The sequence below is a fragment of the Astatotilapia calliptera genome, chromosome 6 (genome assembly GCF_964374335.1).
Source record: "Astatotilapia calliptera chromosome 6, fAstCal68.1, whole genome shotgun sequence".
NCBI classification, from domain to species: domain Eukaryota; kingdom Metazoa; phylum Chordata; class Actinopteri; order Cichliformes; family Cichlidae; genus Astatotilapia; species Astatotilapia calliptera.
This window is the reverse complement of record NC_137427.1, coordinates 15,885,586-15,905,543: the sequence shown is the minus strand read 5'-3', so window position 1 is coordinate 15,905,543 and position 19,958 is coordinate 15,885,586. Positions and strand designations below refer to the sequence as shown.

Genomic DNA, 19,958 nt, shown 5'->3' with positions numbered 1-19,958 from the left:
ACTATCTGTAGCTAATGCTGCCTCTACTATAAATTATAAGAGTGGGTTTACATTTTATATTTGCACAGCAGGACCACGAGGAAACTAGTTTTCCAGTGTGAGGAACTAGCACCAATGAATGTGAGTTATGAGATGCTGAAAGAATCAAGTCTTAGACACACGAGAAGAGATGTAAAAACAACAAAAAAAGAGGTGAAATCTCCCGAATAAGCCAGCCTGGTAGACACAGCAGTAGATTGGGGTTAAACGACACAAAACGTCCTGTCGTGATGAATGCGTGTTTGCATTCCTGGCCGACTGGAGAATGGGCCCGAAGCCATGGAAGGTGTTAAAATCACTTGAGGAATATTGGTCACGAGTGACTCGAGGCGGGGAATTACTTCCAACATTTCTAGAGCTCTTTGTTATTAATTTGTCTTTGCGCGGGGAAGAAAATGTGCTCGATGCGGTTGCTGAATGACAGGAATTTAATGTGACTGAGTGAAACATCTGTGACGTTCTTTTGCATTAGGTCAGTAAATGTTTTCGTTGCAGCAGCATGAAGCATGTCAACACGGAAAAGTGCACGTTCTCCAAGGTTTTATGGTCAATACGGAGAAACGAGCAGACGCTGAGGACAAATATCTTTCATCAGTGGTGTCGTTTGCGTTCGTAATGTGTGCAGCTGACTACAACACAACTTAACACGCCATTGTTTCATCTAAACATGTTTTTTAAAGATGTTTGATGCTTTATAGACATGCTCCCTCTTAAACTAACAAATGGGTGGTTACTTTTTTTAAATTCCTGTTGAATGATATAAGAAAACTCTGGCTCAAACTGTCTGCAGTCTTCGCTCGCTTTTAGAGCGCTCTGAAACCCTCCAACAGGTATGCTTGCATCAGTGTAGATGCTTTATCCATACAGAGTAAATCTGAGGTGTCTCTGGGCCTGTTTGCACAGGGATTCAGTTCCTGTTATCTTTCCCTGCAGCTATAGCAGAAGTGAGAAAACATACTCTCTCTCTTTTCAGTCACCGTCACTTCTTTCTCCGCCTCCACCACCTCTCTGTCTTTGACCCTTATTAGCTACGGTGAGGGCCAATGGCATGCGATTCATCCAGCAGTGAGTAGTGAGCACACCTGCGTAGGGGTGTGTCCCCTTCCTCTCGTCCTCTTCTTCTAACCCATCAGTCCTCCCTCCCTCCCATCTTTCATTCTCCTGCCATCCTTCTGGTCTTGACTTTTTTGCTTTGTTTCCTGCTCTCTTTTCAATTCGTTTTGCAGCCCTTGAACCAGCCTCCCTGGGTCCTCATTAGTCTTTGACTCGCACCGAGGATCACTTCACACCTCAGCTCTGTTTGTTTTTCTTGTCCTGTCATCCCCTCACCCCAGCGCCAACTAAGCCAAATAACTCAGCGTCGACGAGGGAACACCCAGCCCGACCCGCCCATACCACCACCACCGTCGCGACCTCCACAATCCCAAAAGACCCCCAACTCATCTTCGCTGACAGAGGAAGATGAGGGTGAGACAGGCTTAGGAATGTGAAGACCACAAATCCTCTTGTTCCTGCCTTTATATAAAATCCACTCTTGAAAAAAGCAGCGCACATCATAATGTTAACATTGGCTTGTATGTTCAGTATACGCCGTATGAAAGCCGAGGGACTCTTGAGTGAAATGGATCAATCCGAGCCCCGGTCACTTACAAAAGAGAAGACAAACAGAGCCCTGTACCTTTGCAGGCTTTTCTGTGTGAGATGGGCTTCGACAGGTCTCTGTAGTAGCCCTCCTTGCAATAGTGGCAGTGGCGACCTGCCGTGTTGTGGCGACAGTTGAGGCAGACTCCTCCGCTCTTCCTCCCCGACAGTTTGTAGAGCTCCATGTTGAAACGACACCTTCGGGCGTGAAGGTTGCAGTTGCAGGCTGTGGGGGAAACACAACAGAATGCAAACAGTTTAAATTAATGCAATTAGATGTTTTACTGAACACATCAATACATCATATCTAATGCACAGTTTCCATTTTCATTATTATTACTGTGTCAGTATATTTTGTGTATTAAGAATGTTTTTTTAATCTATTTGTCAGGATCAGGGTTAGTCTACCTCACTTGATCAAATATTCTGCACAGCTTTTTTCCTTTGCTAAAGGTCCTCTCCAGAGTCCATACTGTACTAGTTAGAAAGTGAAAGGCTTGTATTACCATTTCTCTATTACATGCAAATCCCCTGCAAGTATGTGCGAGACCCCTCTCTGCCTCTTGTTTACTGATGAGTACAGTTGCCAGTGCTGAGTTTAATTAGCCGGCTAATGTTTATTCATGACTTTCTGGCAGCAGAGTGAGGCAGACATGCCCAACTTCATTAGGGCCGGCCGTCCGAGACACCAGTCCTCCTCCACCACAGACACATTCATGCATTATTAACTGCAGCACTTCTGATACAGTTTGTGGCACGACTGTGTGCGGTTCTACACGGTACAGTGTGTGTGTACCTAAAGGGGGTTATCTGGATCCAACTATGTCCCACAGTTGATTCATCCATCCGCGTGTTTCGGCACTGACAGCTCGCTCTATCATCTACCTGTCATAACGGAGGAAGGCTGAGGGCTTACTTCCCTCGGCTTCCCTCAACCAGATTTCTCACTGGTATGCTCAGTGCGTGTACATCTCTGAATTTTTTTTTTTTTTTCTGAACATATCTGGGACCTCTGAGACTTCTTCTCTCCACTCCAAGGACCTAATTACAATATCTAAAACACACACATACATATCTTAGTGTCTTATCAGTAGTGACTATTGGTGGCTTTGCTTCCAGGATGGCAGCGGTTTAATTAGTCATGCTTTTTTTTGCTTGTTGACCATCCCTGCTTTATCATTTTTGTCATAAGACTTACTCAGATTGATCCCATTTTAAAAGTAATCTAAAAAAAAGAAAGAAGAAGAATTATCACAATACTAGAAGATGGTAATATTTCCAAGACATTCAATAGCAATTAAAGATATTTTCTTAACTCTGTTTCAGTAGTCTTTGCTCCAGAGTTCTCCAGTCTTACTTATCTTATTGAGAACTATATTTGTGTCCCAGACATAATGTTTTATTATTGTCTTGAGCTTGATTTACACCTGTTCATGTCTTGATTCTCGTCCACAGCTAGAACCAACCCAGTACTGGGTGTCTATGCTGAAATGTTGTGATGAAAACGTGTTGAGAGATAAAAATGCATAAAGCATCCATTCAAAGACCTTTTATGACAAAATGTTTTGTTAGCTACAACATATAAATACACAATGGATTAGATTATAGGCTTTTTTTGAAATCTCTCAAATGATCTCTGTGTTGAAATCCTTGAGCCAATCAATCCAGACTCTGAATGCCAGGGGGTAGGCTCAGTCTTTTTAGTGTCTCCAGCGTCAAGCCATAGTTGGTGAAAGCTATCTCTGAGCATGCCTGAAGGTAAAAGAGATCACCACAGAGAGGGGGGAAACTAGTGGAGGAGCAGTGTGCAGCCTCTGACCTGCAGACATGCTTTTGTTACACTACAAAAATAGTTTCACACCCTTTCTGAACACAGCCCCCCCAGAGAATTTTCAATTTTGTACCAGAGAGCATACTTCATAAGAGATTATCTCAGATGAATGCCCATCTAAACCTTCATACTCTCTGGGACTGATGTAAGCATGTTCACATCGCTTCTTCAATGACCCTCAACTTAGAAAAAGTGGTTGATCTGCACTTACTGTTTTCAAAATTATATCAACAAGGCTTTGTTCAAATTAAAGCATAGACAAGCTAAAAATTGCTGCCTGGCATGAGTTTATCAGGAGTCCTGCAAAGTTATGTCTGTTATTTAGCCATCAGAGTTTTTATACACACAGGAAAAAAGCCAATTTTATGCCTCTAGTAGTGATTTGGACAATATCTAACACAAATAAAAAATTGTATTGTTTTGTTCTTTTTAATAAGCAGTGTTAGTAAATACTACTTTTACCTTATAGAACAAATTTGGTCTGTTTTCAATCAAGCTAATTGCTTCAGTCTGGATAGCAAGTCTGTAGTCGCCTGTAACCGCCCCCAGGTGAGCAGTAAAAAGAAGTGTGAAGTGATACCTTTTAAACAAGTGTAACAGATTTAGCTGGATGAAGCTAAGCTTACCTACAGCCTTTCAACACCTCCCGTAGAGTGAGCCATGACTATTTGAAATGACAAAATGCTGCATTTAATTGTTGCATCTCTTACAAACTTTTAACCTTCAACTGTAGAATTTAGCAGAAAATTGATTTGTTTATTCGATGCTGCTGTTTCCTGCACTTCCACTGTCTGTGTGTGTTTTGGAAAGTTGGCTAATTAGTTTCTCTGAGTGGTTCCCAGCCTCCATCAACTGACCTCAGTCTCATAGAAGTACTTAGACAGCCTTCCTGCTGCTAATTAGAGGGAAATTTCAAGCAACAGAGCTGGAGGTTGAGGTTAAGCTCATCATACTCACGATAAGCCTGGTAATTGAGCAATGTTGGTCACAGCAATGATTTGTTGTAAAGAGACACTCAAGCAAGTGATTTCTGCCACTTTTACTCCAAATTGACTAAAGCTGCCGGCTGCTCATTACCACAACTGTAAAGACACATTAGGAAGAATAAGCGACTAAGAAAACTGTGAAAAGGAAACACTGATTATACTTTTTTGAACAATATTTATATAGATTTCTAATGTCCCATCCACACATCACATATATATAGATATCTATATATGGCCATCATTCCCACTGGTCTAAAATTATTCCAGCCTACTCGCTCCTTCTCTCACCCAATTCTTACCCTAAACAAATTCAGCAAAGCAAAACCCAACACCACCGCATGCAAGCAGGGGAGCAGCCGGAGGTCTGCTATTCTTTGCCCCACTCTCAAACAAACACCAAGGGGAGTCCACACATGAACAGTTTACTTTTAATCCTATGGATGACCCAAAAGTAATCAGATTAACTTCTAACCCACCCCTAAGACAGAACGGAAAAATACTGACCTTTATACTCTCTCTTTGACTTTGGTGTGAAAACGTTTAAGGAAAGAAAGCCTAAAGTTCACAAAAACTTATCACTGAAAATATTAAGGACCTCAAATAACGTGCTACAAGCCCTGCACCGTAGTGTGCATTAATCTCTATGATGGCAGCATGTAATGCACAATTTTCTCTCGCAAACTTAAAACATACACATATATAGAACCATGCTATTTCTGGATCCACAGTGTTTGCCTGCTCCTTCACCCTTATAACACACAAGCTACAAAAGCTTGGCAGGGTCACTGCTTGTCACGTATGTCACCGAAATCAAATACAGCCACATGGTGTCCTAGTTTAATATAATCAATGCTATTCTACCTGGATATCCGTATTTAGCCGTAATATGTTTTTGATGGACTAAAGGATAATAAGATGTAAAATAAGTTAGTATATAGTATGTTAGTATGTATAAATACTGCTTTTTTTCTTTTTGAGAAATACAATATGTCTTAATGTGGAGGTCAGGTTATTATGGCAGAAAGCATTTACCCTTAAATTTGCTTAGAGATGCATTAATGAATACGGGATTTACTGGGGCAGCGGGCAGAGCTATATCAGATATGGTTCCGTGTATTAAATAATATGTTGCTTAATTTGTAACATAACTGCAAAACCATCAAAGATGTAGTAGAGTTAAAAGAATAATACAACTCTAAACTGCAGCAGAGTAGAGATAATAATTGAATGGGAAATATTCGTCGTTTACATGTAAATATTACATGTAAATATTACATGTATATTTGAGTAAATGTAGTTTAAGTAAGTGGAGGTGAATGAGCTCAGGCATGCGTATGGCTGTACTGACTGTTAACAGACAGCAGCCGCAAAAATGTTACTGTAAGCTGAAGGATGACACTTGGCATCCTTGTGCTTATAGAAATATGTCAAAAGAAAAACAATGCTGCTATTATGCTGCGGCGTCTGGGATTTCAGCACGGACGTCACAATTGTTTTGCAGCTGAATTGAATCCTGGTTTGTATTGCTGCAACAAAGTGTGATTTAAAGGCATTAGGTTAGTGACAGGTAACTCTAGCACCACCCGTGTTTGTGTGGAGACAAATGAAAATTTCCTGATGGTGGAATTTTCCTATGAAGAGTGAATCACCCATCGCTGATCCACCGACAGCCGCTGTTTCTCCCAAAACAATGAAAGAATTTCACTTTAAAAAAAACCCACTATAATAAGTGTTTAACAAAACAATGTGTGATGTGCAGTCACAGAAATATTTACATTTAATCTGCAGCCAACACGTACTACAAATACTGCTGGTTACATGTAAGCTTATAAAGATGTTTCCACACAATCACTTTAATTGTATCCTGTTTTCAGTATCTGGTTCAAGTGTTTATTTAGTTTTCTATGCATTACATCAGTTCTCACTTTTATCTTGTGCCTGTTGATCCAGGCACGGGCACGGTAAAGGCAAGAATTACTAAATAAAAACAGAATTAAATGAGAGCGTTTTAAGGCACCAAGATGACAGACATACTAAACTCAGCGTTTGAAGTTCTCTTTGGATACAGAAACAATCATGCCATAAAGAATATTTATTATTTTAGATGATGCCACAATAGGGTTAGGGTTTTTTTGAAAAAATAAACACATGTTTCTACACATATTGGTATTAACCTGTAAATTATGTTCTTGTACGCATGAGAAGTCTGTCGTTTTCTTTTGGTTTTCTTTCTGAAATTACCAGAAAATTCTATTCTTTCATCTATTCTGAAGAGAAAAGAAATCAACTATGTTTCATATTGAGGTTTTAAAACTGGGATAAAAAGTCCATTATGACAAATAGAAAATGATCCAAAACACTTCTCACTGCAACACGGAGTTGCAAATCTCTACAGGGTGAGGTGTTGGGAAAAAAAATCAGAAAGAATCTCCTCTCTAAATGAGAGGAAGCACTAATAATGAAAAGGAAGGGTGCAATGTGTGAGGGAGTTGATGGTTTTGTGTGTGTGGACCTGTTTGATGTTCATGTATGGTGTGAAGCACCCTGGGAATGCCATGGAACTAGGGTGATGGAGCGTGCGTGCAGGCGAGTGGGAAGAAGTTATGGATGGGAGAGTGAGGCGCCCGCTGCAGAGATTATATCAGGCTAATTTAATTCCTTTATTGCAGCCAATTAGCCGCAGCACTTTAGCCCCCTGTGAGCCCTCTGGCCCTCTTCACTGTGTCTCTAATAACCCCTAACTAAACTCTGGATCTCTGCCGTCCCCAAAGGAGGCCCAGTTTCAGTATTTTTAACAAGCACTTTGCCTCATACACTGCATGTACTAAGGGTGAAAGAATTTTTTTCAAAAAGGAAAAAATATATATAGATGAGAAGTGAAAGAAAGTGCCTGAGAAAAGAAAAAATAAGGCGGACAGAGGGATGGGAAGAGATCAGTGTGCTGCTGTTGCTGCTGCTACTTGCAGGCTTAACTTGAGGAGACTTGACTAATTGAGATCAGGTCATACAGAATATTCATCAGTCCTGCAGTTTTATCAAAGGCAGATTAAAAATGCAGCGTGGACTGATTTCCAGTGGACAGATTCCATTTGCTGTCAAGCAGCCGTAACCTTCTTGTCAGACCCCTTTTCAGTCAACCTGTTTATTTATCTGTCCTTTCTTTATTCCATCATTTAACATATATGGTTTTTAGTTTTAATGTTTTTTTAGTGTAAATTTTGCAACTCAGGGCGCGAGTACGGAGAGCATGATACCAGTTCTGTCGCTGTGTGATAAAATGTAGCTTAGCTGAAAGAGCTGTGAGAACTGGCACGTTTGAGTCCCTCATGATGCTATTAGCAGTGGAGTGAAGGTCAGGATTAAGCTATGGATTTACAGTAGATTGAGGTAAATACTACCAAAAAGAGTAAAACTATACAGTTCTCTATCCAGCTCTCCTCCCAGATCTAGGTGTAATTTTTGAAAAATACAATATCGCCTTCCACTGTTACCCCGATGACGTACAGATCTATTTTGAACTTACTGACGACCTTGCTGTGTCCCTGCACTACTTTCAAGAATGCACGCGGGAGGTCAAAGAATGGTTCCTGAGTAATTCTCTTGTTTTAAAGAGACTGAGATTGTGATGTTCAACAGTAAAATCCCTCGTGCCCAACTCTGTGCTGCCCTGGGTTCCTTTGCTAGCTTTTCTTGTGACTATGTCAGTAACTTGGGTGTACTGCTGGATAGCTCGCTCAAACTCGATAAGCAAGTGTCTGCTGTAGTGAGATCTAGCTTCCACCAACTGCGCCTTATCTCTAAGGCTAGGCATTATGTTCCGCATGAGGACCTGGAGAAGCTTATTCACGCTTTTGTGACCTCCAGGTTGGATTACTGTAACTCTTTGTACTACGGTCTTCCCTCTTCTCTTCTTCTTAGACTGCAAACAGTCCAAAATGCAGCAGCCCGCCTCTTGACTGGTACCAGGAAATTTTGCCCTATTACTCCTGTTCTAGCTAGCTTGCATTGGCTGCCCATAAAGTACCGTATTCAATTTAAAATATTACTCCTTACATTCAAAACTATTAATAAATTAGCACCAAGTTATCTTAGTGAACTTCTCAAACCACATACTCCTGCTAGAACACTTAGATCTGCCACTCAACTACTTCTGACCCAACCCAGATCTCGGCTGAAGTCCCGGGATGACCGTGCGTTTGCTCTGGCTGCCCCGGTACTGTGGAATACCCTTCCTCTCGACCTCCGTGCATCTGATTCCATTGCACTGTTCAAATCACGACTAAATACCCACTTATTCAATCTTGCCTTTCCCTCTAGTTAATATTTCTTTTATGATTTTATATTATGCACTTTTATGCTCATTTAATTTCTTGTTTGCTGTGTACCTGTTGCTTTCCTATGTATCAGTGACAGCTACCTGCTTGCATACCTAGTACTTGCTTTGGTCCTATTTCTATTATCGTCCTTCTATTCTCTATGTTACTTGTTAAGCACCTTGGCATACCCTTGGTTTTTAAGTGTGCTTCATAAATAAAGTTTATTATTATTATTCATTATTTATATTATTAAAAGTCAGTTATAGAAATATAATATAAGAAGATAAAGTTTTTATTTTCTTGACTTTAATGGTAAACTTGGGCTTATTTTATTAAACAGACTTCTTTAATAGAAATGTAGTTACAAACCATCGTGTCTGATATTTTGTATGTTGTATACTTTAATAATTCCAGTAACTACGTTCTCTCCTGTTAAGTTCCCCTCTGCACTCTGTATCACAAATAAAGCTTATTACCTGTTGTATTTTTTTTTAAAGAAAAAGGAACAAAAATAAAACACAGACATGGCACTATCACTGATTTTTCTTTTTAAATTGTCTTAAAACTGTGGCTTTACTTTAAACTTACGTCAAAGTGGACGAATACTCAAGTCAGTTATGTTTGCACTGAAGAGAAAACAGTTACAGAACATATTTCTTTCTACTGATGTTTAAATACAAAATACAAATGAAACAAATGCAACTGAAAAAAAAATCCCCACAATTTTAAATGCATTTCATTTCATTTGTGTACACGTGGCCTTACGCTCTATAGCAGCGTACAGCAGCGCTAGGCCAGCCCGCTGCATGCTGAACTAAATGGCCCATATATTCACTCGCTGTCTGCATGGGGAGGCTAATAAGGCCTTTCCTTTTTCAAGAGTCTAACTAGCCACACAGAACCACAACAACAAAGAAAGGCCTAATGGCCTCCAATTTCCCGCATTAGTGCCCATTTAATGGCTGACCTGCCCTCTCGTTAGGCAGCGCAGCATGGGAGCACTTCTCAGCCTCGATGGGTGTGCACGCACTTTCACATCAACACACACACACGTACACACACACACACAGCTTTTCACCCTCCAAAGCCACACTGCCTCAGGCCCCTGCAACACTTCCACCCCACGCTGAGACTGCATAATAGACCAGTTTGTAAAAGGGCTACCCTGTGATCAGTGGTGCATCCATTTGCTGAGTAATCAAGGATCTTTTGTCTGAGCGGTGTGCGTGGAGCAGAAAGCGTGTGTGAGAAGGTATGCGTGCATGCGCAAGTGTAAGCGCGCACGCTTCCATGAGAGAGATTCTCTCTTCCAGTCTGTCTTTATTTTTGCGTCCATCGCCGGTAAAATGTGTGTCTCCAAGTGAGTGTTTGCGTAATTCCCAGATAAAGTGGCGTTGTCTGGAAAAGATCTCCTTCAGTTTGTGTCTATGGGAAAACAACAGCTGATATACAGTGCGGGAATAAAAGGACCCTGGGTTGAGCCACAGAGGGGCTGACGAGAGTGCGTTGTGTATATGTCAGCTATGCCATAAAAATGCCATGGGTGGAGGATGACATTGGCAGGTCCTATTCAGCACTATAGTGGTGAAAGGCCTTTTAGGATGAATAAAGATTCTTGGGCCCTGTCAGGTCTCCATAGCTCCCAGCTGAACAATACCCACTAAGAGCAGCTGTCTTAATAGCATAAGGGGCTGACAGCTTTAGGAGTAATGCAATGCTGAAAGCAGTATCTACATAAACTTTGGCTGAGTCCAGACAACAATCTGCTGTGTGATATCACAATATAGTCCAACAGTACCGAACTGTTGCTTAGATAGCTTAAACAGTGAATGTGTTCTGTATGTTTCTTGTAGACATTAAGTCTTTAAGGAACCTGAACTGATAACATTGGCAGAGCCATATGACCTCTATATTCAGGAGCCCCATGTGTGAACGGATGTAGTGGCACGATAGCAAAAGATTTCTCCTGAGTGTGATGATGATTGGAACTAACTGGATTTACAGTTCCTGTATCAGGAAGACCAAAATCGCTGGGCTCACTTAAGAGAGCTGTTGAGTTTTTATTGAAAGGCCATGAGTGGGAATAGTGTATAAATGTATTGTGTTTGACTGATGAAGCAATGTTTCCCTTACAAAGTAAGCGTGGATTATTGAAACAAGTGCCTGATGTTTCTTTCCGCCGTCACTGTCTGATCTGATAATCACAGTGTGAACTGTTTGAGACTTAGCTCCTTCTCAAGTATTAGCTGTAAATCAGTTGTGCAATGGTTTGAAACCATAGTACAGCTCCTTGTCACCTGGCTGTCAAAGCCAAGCATAATAACCTTTCTCCACAGTCTTGCTCTCTGTTGTTTTACATCCAGCCATTACCCAGCCCTGTCTCCTTTGCTAGAAGCATCACACGTCTACAAACTCCACTAAGGCATAGGAAACAGGCGAGACAGATCTCCAAATCTTCCCAAAACAAAGGCTCTCCCTGCTCATGTCAAACATCACCTCCAGTCTGTTTACTTAGTGAGTTTGGTTTCTATGGGACTAGCAGATCCATAGTGTTTTGGGTTCATATAACTCCTGGCAGGTCGTCTTGTGCGTTGCTGGCCCTGAGGCTGACGGGGATGGGCTGGTGCTGTCAGTGTTAGACAATAAGACAGAGTTTACACAAGGCTAACTCACGCTCCTCCATAGCTGTGATTCATACTAATCCCACAACCTCTGCAATTAAAGTCATCTTTGTCTTCCAACAATGTCAACTAAAGATTTTAAACCCATCATCTTATAACACAATACATTTGGCCAACATTGATTGGTGACTGTTAGATGAGTAAAATAAATGGTGTTTGAAGTTAGATGCTTTGCAGATTATATAAGCTGGTTTGGCTCTTTAGGCCGAAAACACAGAGCGTTTGTTCCACTGTCCCCACTCTTTCTCTTTCTTTCTTATTCGGTTACTTTTTTCCCCCTTTAAATGCATTTTATATTTACAGCATGTGAAGCAGAGCCCCAGGGTGACGTTCACTACCTTCATTTGGAAGGCACTCCCATTTTGCACCGGCTCCGCCTTGCTTAAGGGTAAGTGGATGAGTGCTGGGGTAGGGATAAGCTAGATTTAGATTTCTTTCTGCTGGGTAAACATTTAAAAATATGATGGGAATTATTGATACAAGTGGTTTCCTGGATCCTTCTGCCTTTTTAACGTCATCCTTTGTTGACACTAAAAGTTCATTATTGACTTTGGAAGCAACAGTTGGCAAAAATATCACCAGAAGGTCCACTCTACAGCTGTCTGGAGATTTTACACGAGCACTTTAAGGACCTGTCATTCTCCCTGATTTAGGAGCAAGTGTTTATTTGGTAAATTTAAGCCAAAATGGACATTTTTGCTTTAATATTTGCATAGAAATGGAAATCAACGCTAAATGGAAGCTCTGCTCAACTATTTATTATATGCTAATTAGCAATTGCAGTGGCATGACCATACTAAGCAGGGGGGCAAACTTTCACCTACACACACACACAACACACACACATTCCTTTGCGAAGTCAGCATTACTAGGCTACCACTTGAACTGTGCAATCTCCCCTCCTCACCTTGCTTCCCTTTCCCGTGGGGAAAACCAGGCATTCTCTGCTGCAGATGTCATTAGTGACAAATTTCTCTATAAAATTTATAAGCCATGAAAATGACTTTAGTTCAGTGGTCAAACAGAGGAGATGGAGAGGAGAGGAAATCCTCTAGTGCTCTAGTAACAGAAAGGGAGTAGAGGAGTGGAGAGATGGAATGTAAAAGAAATAAATCTTAAAGTAAAACACCGTTGCCTCCTGTTCCCCATTCCTCTCATCCCTTTGTGTTTGTCCCTCCTGTTGAACCTCAGAATAAATTGGAGCTCCGCTGCTTGGCTGTCTGACCTCTTTTAAAACCTGTCAGTTACTAACACATAGCACTGTCAGGGGGCAGGTTTCGGCTAAAGACCAGGTTGGAGTATGAAAGAAAATTGTCTTAGCAATTTCATAACCTGCTTTTGCAGTTTGCAGTAGTAGTTTTTTTTTTTTAAACATTTTGCAGGACTTCTCCAAGCTGTCTTGTTAACTAACATATTTTAGTTGCAGTGGAAAAGGACACACAAGCTGGCTGGCTAAAACCTGAAGAATAATTTCACTGACAAACTGCTATGGGAAATAGCAGTATATTTAACAATCTGCAGTTACAGTAGAATTCAAACTGTCTATCTATGTACCTTTGCAAGGAGAGAGTTACAAATTTGCAAAGACATGGGTCGGTGCATTTCGAGCAGGTTGTGATTGTTTGCATACAGTATATAAGCTAAGCAGTAATCTTGAGCCTGTCAAAGTTTCTAATTTCTAATAATAGAAACAGCCTTAGCAAAAGCAAATCAGAAGTTAGGGCTACTAATCATCTCTGTAAGTATGGCCAGTTTTTATTACACCTAGGCTTGAAGGTGGGCAGCAGCATGCAGACAGGTTGATGAAAGAAGTGTACCTGAAGATTTTTCCTGAGCATTTCTGTGTTTGCATACACACACTGTACATTTTTGATTTCTTGCCATCAACTAAAGCACAGTCTCCTCTCCGGAGGAGGGAATGAGTGGGATAGTCACGGAAAGCCAGCTCCTTCACTTCTGTGACACATTTATTGTCCTCAGCTCTCATCCATCTTCAAAATGACACGATTTGAACTTTAACCTGAATTCCTCAACGTCGTTCTAATTCTTTAACCCATCAATGTGCCGGTGGAAAATAATTTGTCGCTGTAGCTGCCTGGCTTCACTTCAGCCATATACTTTGCTTGGTCGACTGTGGGTCACAAATGGACTGTGAAGCCAGCAACAAGCATTACTTTTACCCCAGCTCAGGTGTTTTTCTTGGAAGAAACAGAAGAAAGCAGAGCTGAATGTGGAGAGGTGATCTCATAAAGAAACAGATTTTTCTAGCCTGTGGCAGAAAAACTGGATAAATGATAGAGAAGCAATGTGAATAAGATGACCTGTGCCTATTATCGGGCCTGGAGAAGCATGACTAACAATCTGCAGCTTGTGCGAGTCTGTGATGGACGGGGAACACCGGTGACTGACAAACTCAACTTCAAAGCTACCTACATGCTGGAGGATATGATAAATGAACAGTCATTAGCAACGATCTGCAATTTTGTAGCAGAATACAATCCCCTACAATCTTTCAGACTTATTAGTACAGAACACATTTTAATTGTGTGCTTAATATGAATATGATTGCCTTCTGAAACTATGTGAGTGCATGAACAGTTACAGTAAATGCAGGCAAGCAAGGAGGCCAAATAGTTTTGAATTATTAGAAGAGAAGAAGAGAATCAAATGGATCACAATGTGTCAAGTGCGTGTGCATGCATATGCATCACTTGTGTCAGAAAAGAATTCAGATCTCAATTTGAAACTCTGCTATTGTGAGTCATAACAATAGAGGACCTTCAAGAATATGATGCTATGAATCCAAATCCAACAGATTTAGTATTATTTTCCACTGCAGCTCAAAGTCATTCCAGATTTTCCATCTCCCTGACTGGATCTTTATAACAAGTAAAATGAGCTCTGTCCAGTTTCAGCCTCTATAATTATGTTAATGTATACAGCCACAGGAATGACATGATATAACTTATATAAAAGGCTATTATTTGCAATAACGGCAAACAATAGACCTAAAAGAATAATATGCATTGTGGTAATGTTTGAGTAATTAAAAGTAATTTTTTTAACTTAAAAAAAGGTTATAATAAACGTTATAATACTTAACTTCTGTGTCTCTGCTAACTGTATCCCTGTGGATTATGTTTTTAATTAAGAAACTGCTACATTTTTTTGTACTTTATTGTCCTTTCATCACCAAATCTTTGCTCATTTGCCGATCATTTTAGCATTTATACATCTTTTTGTTATGACAGTGCATTTTAAAATAATTGCATTCATTAAAATTCAGATTTATTTTATATCCAGCTCAAAAAACAATGATCAATCTAAGCAACACTGGACAATAGCACTGTGTTCATAAATAGATACGAGTGCATTTTTTGTCAGTAAAGTAAAAAAACATTTTTTACGGATGCACACTGCCACTTTACTGCGATGTTCGTTAGTAGTGAGTCACGCTTCGGCAGATATGGCAGATGGGTTCTGCGTTAAAGCAGTTTGTCAGCTGGTTTGGTCCACGCCGATTGGTTCTGACACTGATGGGACACAGATATTTTTACTGTACTGTTTCCAGAACCACATTTACTGCACTTCTCTGGCATAGAAAACTGGGGAACAGGCCCTTGTGCACGCAGGCATGAACGTGTGCTTGTACACAAACACATTTACATACTTCCACTTGTTTAACTGCACTGCTAGAACCGAAGCTCTTTAAGTTTTTCCAACAGGAAATTGTTTTCTAACAAAAACTGAAGCATTTCATATCTTCCATAACCAGTTGTGGCACTTCTGACTCAGACAGGAAGGACACATTTGGGAAGTGGAGTCGGAGGTAAAAATCCAAAACCTCATTTTAATTTAGTCATTGGTAGAAGGTAATTAGTGAAAGGGGGGAACTGGCATTTGCCAGAGCAAGCAAACGGATGACTTACAGGGAGTAAACTGAGTATTGCGCCACTTTTTTCATTTAAGCGGAGAGGAACTCAAACAACAAGTAAGCGGTATTTTCTAAAATTGAGGAGTTATTGATGCTCCCTCTAATAAGAAAGGTTAAAGGAAGTTAAATGATGTTGTGCAGCTGCAATAGTCAGAACTCCTGCCATCTTTTGGTTCAGCTAAACGTTCTTGCACTCTGAATGACGATTCTCAGAATGATGCCTCCCATACAATGCTAAATATAAGGTATGGACTTATATTTACAATATAATCAAATACAGAAAATTTTAACAGTATGCGTACATGCTAAATAAATTTACAAAACACAGCTAATGTCTGAGTGGAGGAGGAGACGGTTAAAAAAAGAGGATCACAAACTTTCAGTATAAAGGTCTGAGAAAAAAAGGCTTTTGTTCCCCTCCACATTTCAATCCAAAGAACACTATAACCCCCCAGTGAAATGTAAGTGCTTGTGTAATTTATGTCAAGAATAATATTACCCCATTGTGATTTTGAGACTGTTGATATTCTTTTATATTTGCACTGGCAGGAGGGCGACTCAGCTACAAGATGATTGTGGGCCAGGAAAATTGACTATAATTATCAAATAGGCCACTTAAACTTAATCTAATGGAAATGGCTTCAGAAAATAGTTTGACCTCTCAGTGCAGCTTTTTTGTCTTAACGTCTTGCAGCTGATTTATGAAGCCCAACAGCATTTCAGCAGCGATGGTGAAAAATCCTTCCGTTGGTATGTTGGCATTTCATACAGATCAAGTCGATGATACCATCATTTGTAAAATCATTATGGCCGGACATCCCGATCTCGCCGACCAACACGCTCACAACTTGCCTATTGTACTGTGACCGAGACCGTGTAAAATACAAAATCCCCTGTGCTGGCAAGAGAGGTGTCATTTCCGATGAGGTCACCGGCCATGGCAGCAGCCTAAACACGAGCCCGTTATTCTTTTCCTTAAACCTAACTCATGTGTTTCTTTTTTCTCTGTATCTTTATTTGTGATCTCTCCACTCTTTATTTTTCATTGACCTTGTTTGTTTTAAGGACACCGAGTTAATTTCATTTCCCGTCAACCACTACGGAAATCCCGCACAGAAACCCAATACTCTCTTTCTTTCTAAAAGTGGAAGCCGTGCCGCTCAGTGTTCACACATAATGAAACTGTGGCTGTCACAGAACAAAAGCCACAGGTTTTAAAGTAACAAGTATTTTTGATAGATTTATGAAATTGCACAGCAGGCAGAATAATGTCCCCTCTTGATGGAGACATAAGGGTTTCCTTTTGTTGTCCACTCTCCGAACATTAGGAAGTTCATGTACTAAAGATCCCACCTGGCTTTGAATGCCTCGAAATACAACTCCAGAAAGGAAGATGATAATAAAGATCATTTTCTGACCCAAAACACTGATTCCTGTTTGCCCCTGAAGGGTCTTCGCATATTCAATAAAAACTGAGTAAGCGTGTGTATCTTTTAAGGTACGATTTCATTTTCCTTTTTGGGAGCATACATTTGATTGGGATTAGTGAGGAAAAAAACAGTGACAAAGCCACAAATTACTAAGCACAGCTTACAGGAACAGGTCTGCATCATCTCCCAGACACACTGCTACATCTGGCCAAGCTCTTTTCCTCTATCCAGCTACCTTTTTCTTCACCCCAAGCTTTTTGACTTTCCTGAGAGACTACAGACCCTCCCTAGTACTTCAGCTTTCATCCCCTGCCAATGACCTGTCCTTGCCATACAGGGAGAAATAAAAATATACAAATATGACAAAAAAAAAAACAAGGAGAGGGCGAAGGGGTAAAAAAAGAAAGCCAGGTCCATTCTCCGGGTTCTTTTTATCATCAGGTAGACATCTGGATATCTACAGAAACCCGATGCATAATCATTTCAGTATCTTTTTGTGTCTCCAGAGGTTAGTGAGTAAGAGATAGAGAGAGAAAGCGAGAGAGAGGCCAAGTTTTCCTTCATGTGTCATCCAGTTCCAGGTCCAGGCTTCAGAAAAAAACACAGAGGGGCCCCTTTTGGAAATTAATTTTTGCCACGAACGATCATCTCATAACAAAAATATTACCATTCATGACTCAATTTCCTCATAATTTCCTTATCAGCCCCCGTAATTAGCCCCATTTGTTTGCTTTGTCCTCCAGTGAGAGGGTCCCTTTGTTATTAAAACCAGTGACGAGACTCACGCAGGAACCTGATGACTTGTTCAGCTGGCGTGGGGGTCCCCACAGCTGCCGGGGAGCCCCTGCAACCCACACATGCATTCAGCATTACCACTAGAGACGACGCTCTCAACCAAGACCCGGCAGCAGTAGAAGCTGTATAAATGAAAACGACTGTTAACATATTCAGTCACGAGTCTCTTTCTGTCTTTAAGCTGCTCTCTTTTCCTTGTTCCCACTCTCCATCACTTTTTTACTGTGGTCACCCCTCTTCCCCACCACCCTTCCGACTCCATAATGGACCTCCATAAGGAGGAGCTCAATCAGCAGGGGCCAGTGCTTCAGTTCTTTCTGCACTCAGTTGGACACCAACCTTCATTAATTGGCTGTATTGTCCCCGAGGCTGGCAAGGGTTTAATAAGGAGGAAAAGGTCTTAGGTAAAGAAGGCAAGACCATGGCTTTATTCTATTACATGTGCTCGGTTTCTTCTTTTTTTTCTTTTTACTAAAGACCATGAGGGACAGAGAGGGGCTTGTTCTTGTTGAAAATAGCTAAATGAAGAGGAGAGACAAAAAGGGAAGAGAGTGAGAGAGCATATGGATTTGCAGCCCCTTACCCCACTTTTGTCTTATCTGTGAGAGCTAATGAGTGACGGATTAACCTGGGATCACCTCGGGCAAATTGAGATGACCTCGCAAACTTTTCCCCAAGCATCCTCCCAGAAGGCTGCATTCTGCTTCACATGCCAAACACATGCACACAAATATAGAATTTACACTTGAGTGTTTCCCCCCCAAAAAATTCTTTCTCAAAGATCTTCAATTTAACTTCCTCATAGGGATTTTGTGTCCAAAAACCTGAAAGACAAACTGAAAATGCTGCGCTTAATAACGTCAAGGACCGTGTATGCAGGAGTCTAACACCTTACTTGCCTAACACCTACTTGTAATTATTTGTGGTTGTGTCCATCATGTTCTTATCGTTGTGCGTAACAGATATTTTTACCCTTTAAAAGCTGGAGATTCTGACTTATTTATAATAGATTGTTTATTTCGCTTTCTTGGATCAGATTGCCAAATTCATGGTAAGATGGCAGCTTTTGGGGGATTTGGCACATCGCATCACTGCTCCCCAGTCTCGGTACCTAACATGTGCTCACATGCACTGGCCGCACTTACCTTGGAAAATGTACAAAGCTTTAAAATCCAGCTCTACCTACTCAACATTTTCAGTGTATTTCACAATGTATCCATAAACTTACTGTATCAGATTGGATATTTGCTCAATCAACTTTAGGTAAGTGGATAAAACTTTATAAAGCTGTATTTCGTTTTTTACCATGTAAGAGAACAAACGACCTGAACAGTATTCTCTCCTCAACCTTATTCAGATCTGTTTAATTTGTGCTGACCTCTGCTGACTGACACCAATTTATGCAACTGTATAAATCTGCAACTTCAGCTTCATTTACCACTTAGTTTGAGCCAGGGGGGCTCCAGTTTTTCAGTGAATAAGATAATGGATTGTATGACTTTTAGCTGTATTTATAACTATTCATTATATAGACAACTTTAGTCCCATACAAACAAACACAACAATAATTTAATGGCATGTATGAAAACTGGGTGCTACAAACCCCTGGTGCCCTGCTGGCTAGTTACACAAACACAGAGACACACACATACACAGCCTCCACCATTTGTCACCATCGCTGACAAATTACTGTCAGCTATCCAAAAACAACTACACACACACACATTTACACACACATACACAACAAATTCCAAGGGAAGGGATCTTTTTTTTTGCTGGTGACACGTGAGCACGTGTGGTGCAAAATTAAATGGGTTAGGTCCGCTTGATCTGTCACAGGTGGTTTCTCCATTTTTTGTTTGCACGTGCTTGAGAAAAACGAAGAGAAAGAAGGAATCTGTAAAAGACAAGTGGAAGGATTTTTTTCTTTTGCCCACACATTAACTTCTGTCGATCTAATATCATTAAAACGTTAAGTGCAGAACAAAATGCTTTGAGACTTTGCATCTACAGTCTCCAAGTTTACGGCATAATTAAACCGCAACAGCAGGGGCTTTACTCCTCCGAGGATGATTCCAGCTGTTTGCAGTTCATTCAGATGACTGCAACAGTGTGCTTCAGCAACAGCGGGGGGCGCTCTGATCTGCTCAACTGACTGCTCCGTGGAGGTGTAACTTCATCCAGCCATTAATCATCTATAGCTGTGAGTGTTAAGGACCTCTGCTTCAGAGCACAATGTGCTCACGCTCATGCTAGGTGGTCCTGTCGGCGAGTTGTGCGACTGCTGCCAGGGCAGTTTTTGCCA

The 19,958-nt window shown here is 40.8% G+C and overlaps 1 protein-coding gene across 2 annotated transcripts in view; it reads right to left on the bottom strand.

The window, feature by feature from the left end:
• The window catches only part of ntn1a (netrin 1a), a 53,630-nt gene that overhangs the window by 22,346 nt on the left and 11,326 nt on the right, over positions 1–19,958 (bottom strand). For both annotated transcript variants that reach the window (XM_026170536.2, XM_080302801.1), the window contains exon 2: positions 1,718–1,906. In XM_026170536.2, coding sequence (XP_026026321.1) covers positions 1,718–1,906 — 189 coding nt within the window. The remainder of the gene's footprint in view (positions 1–1,717; positions 1,907–19,958) is intronic.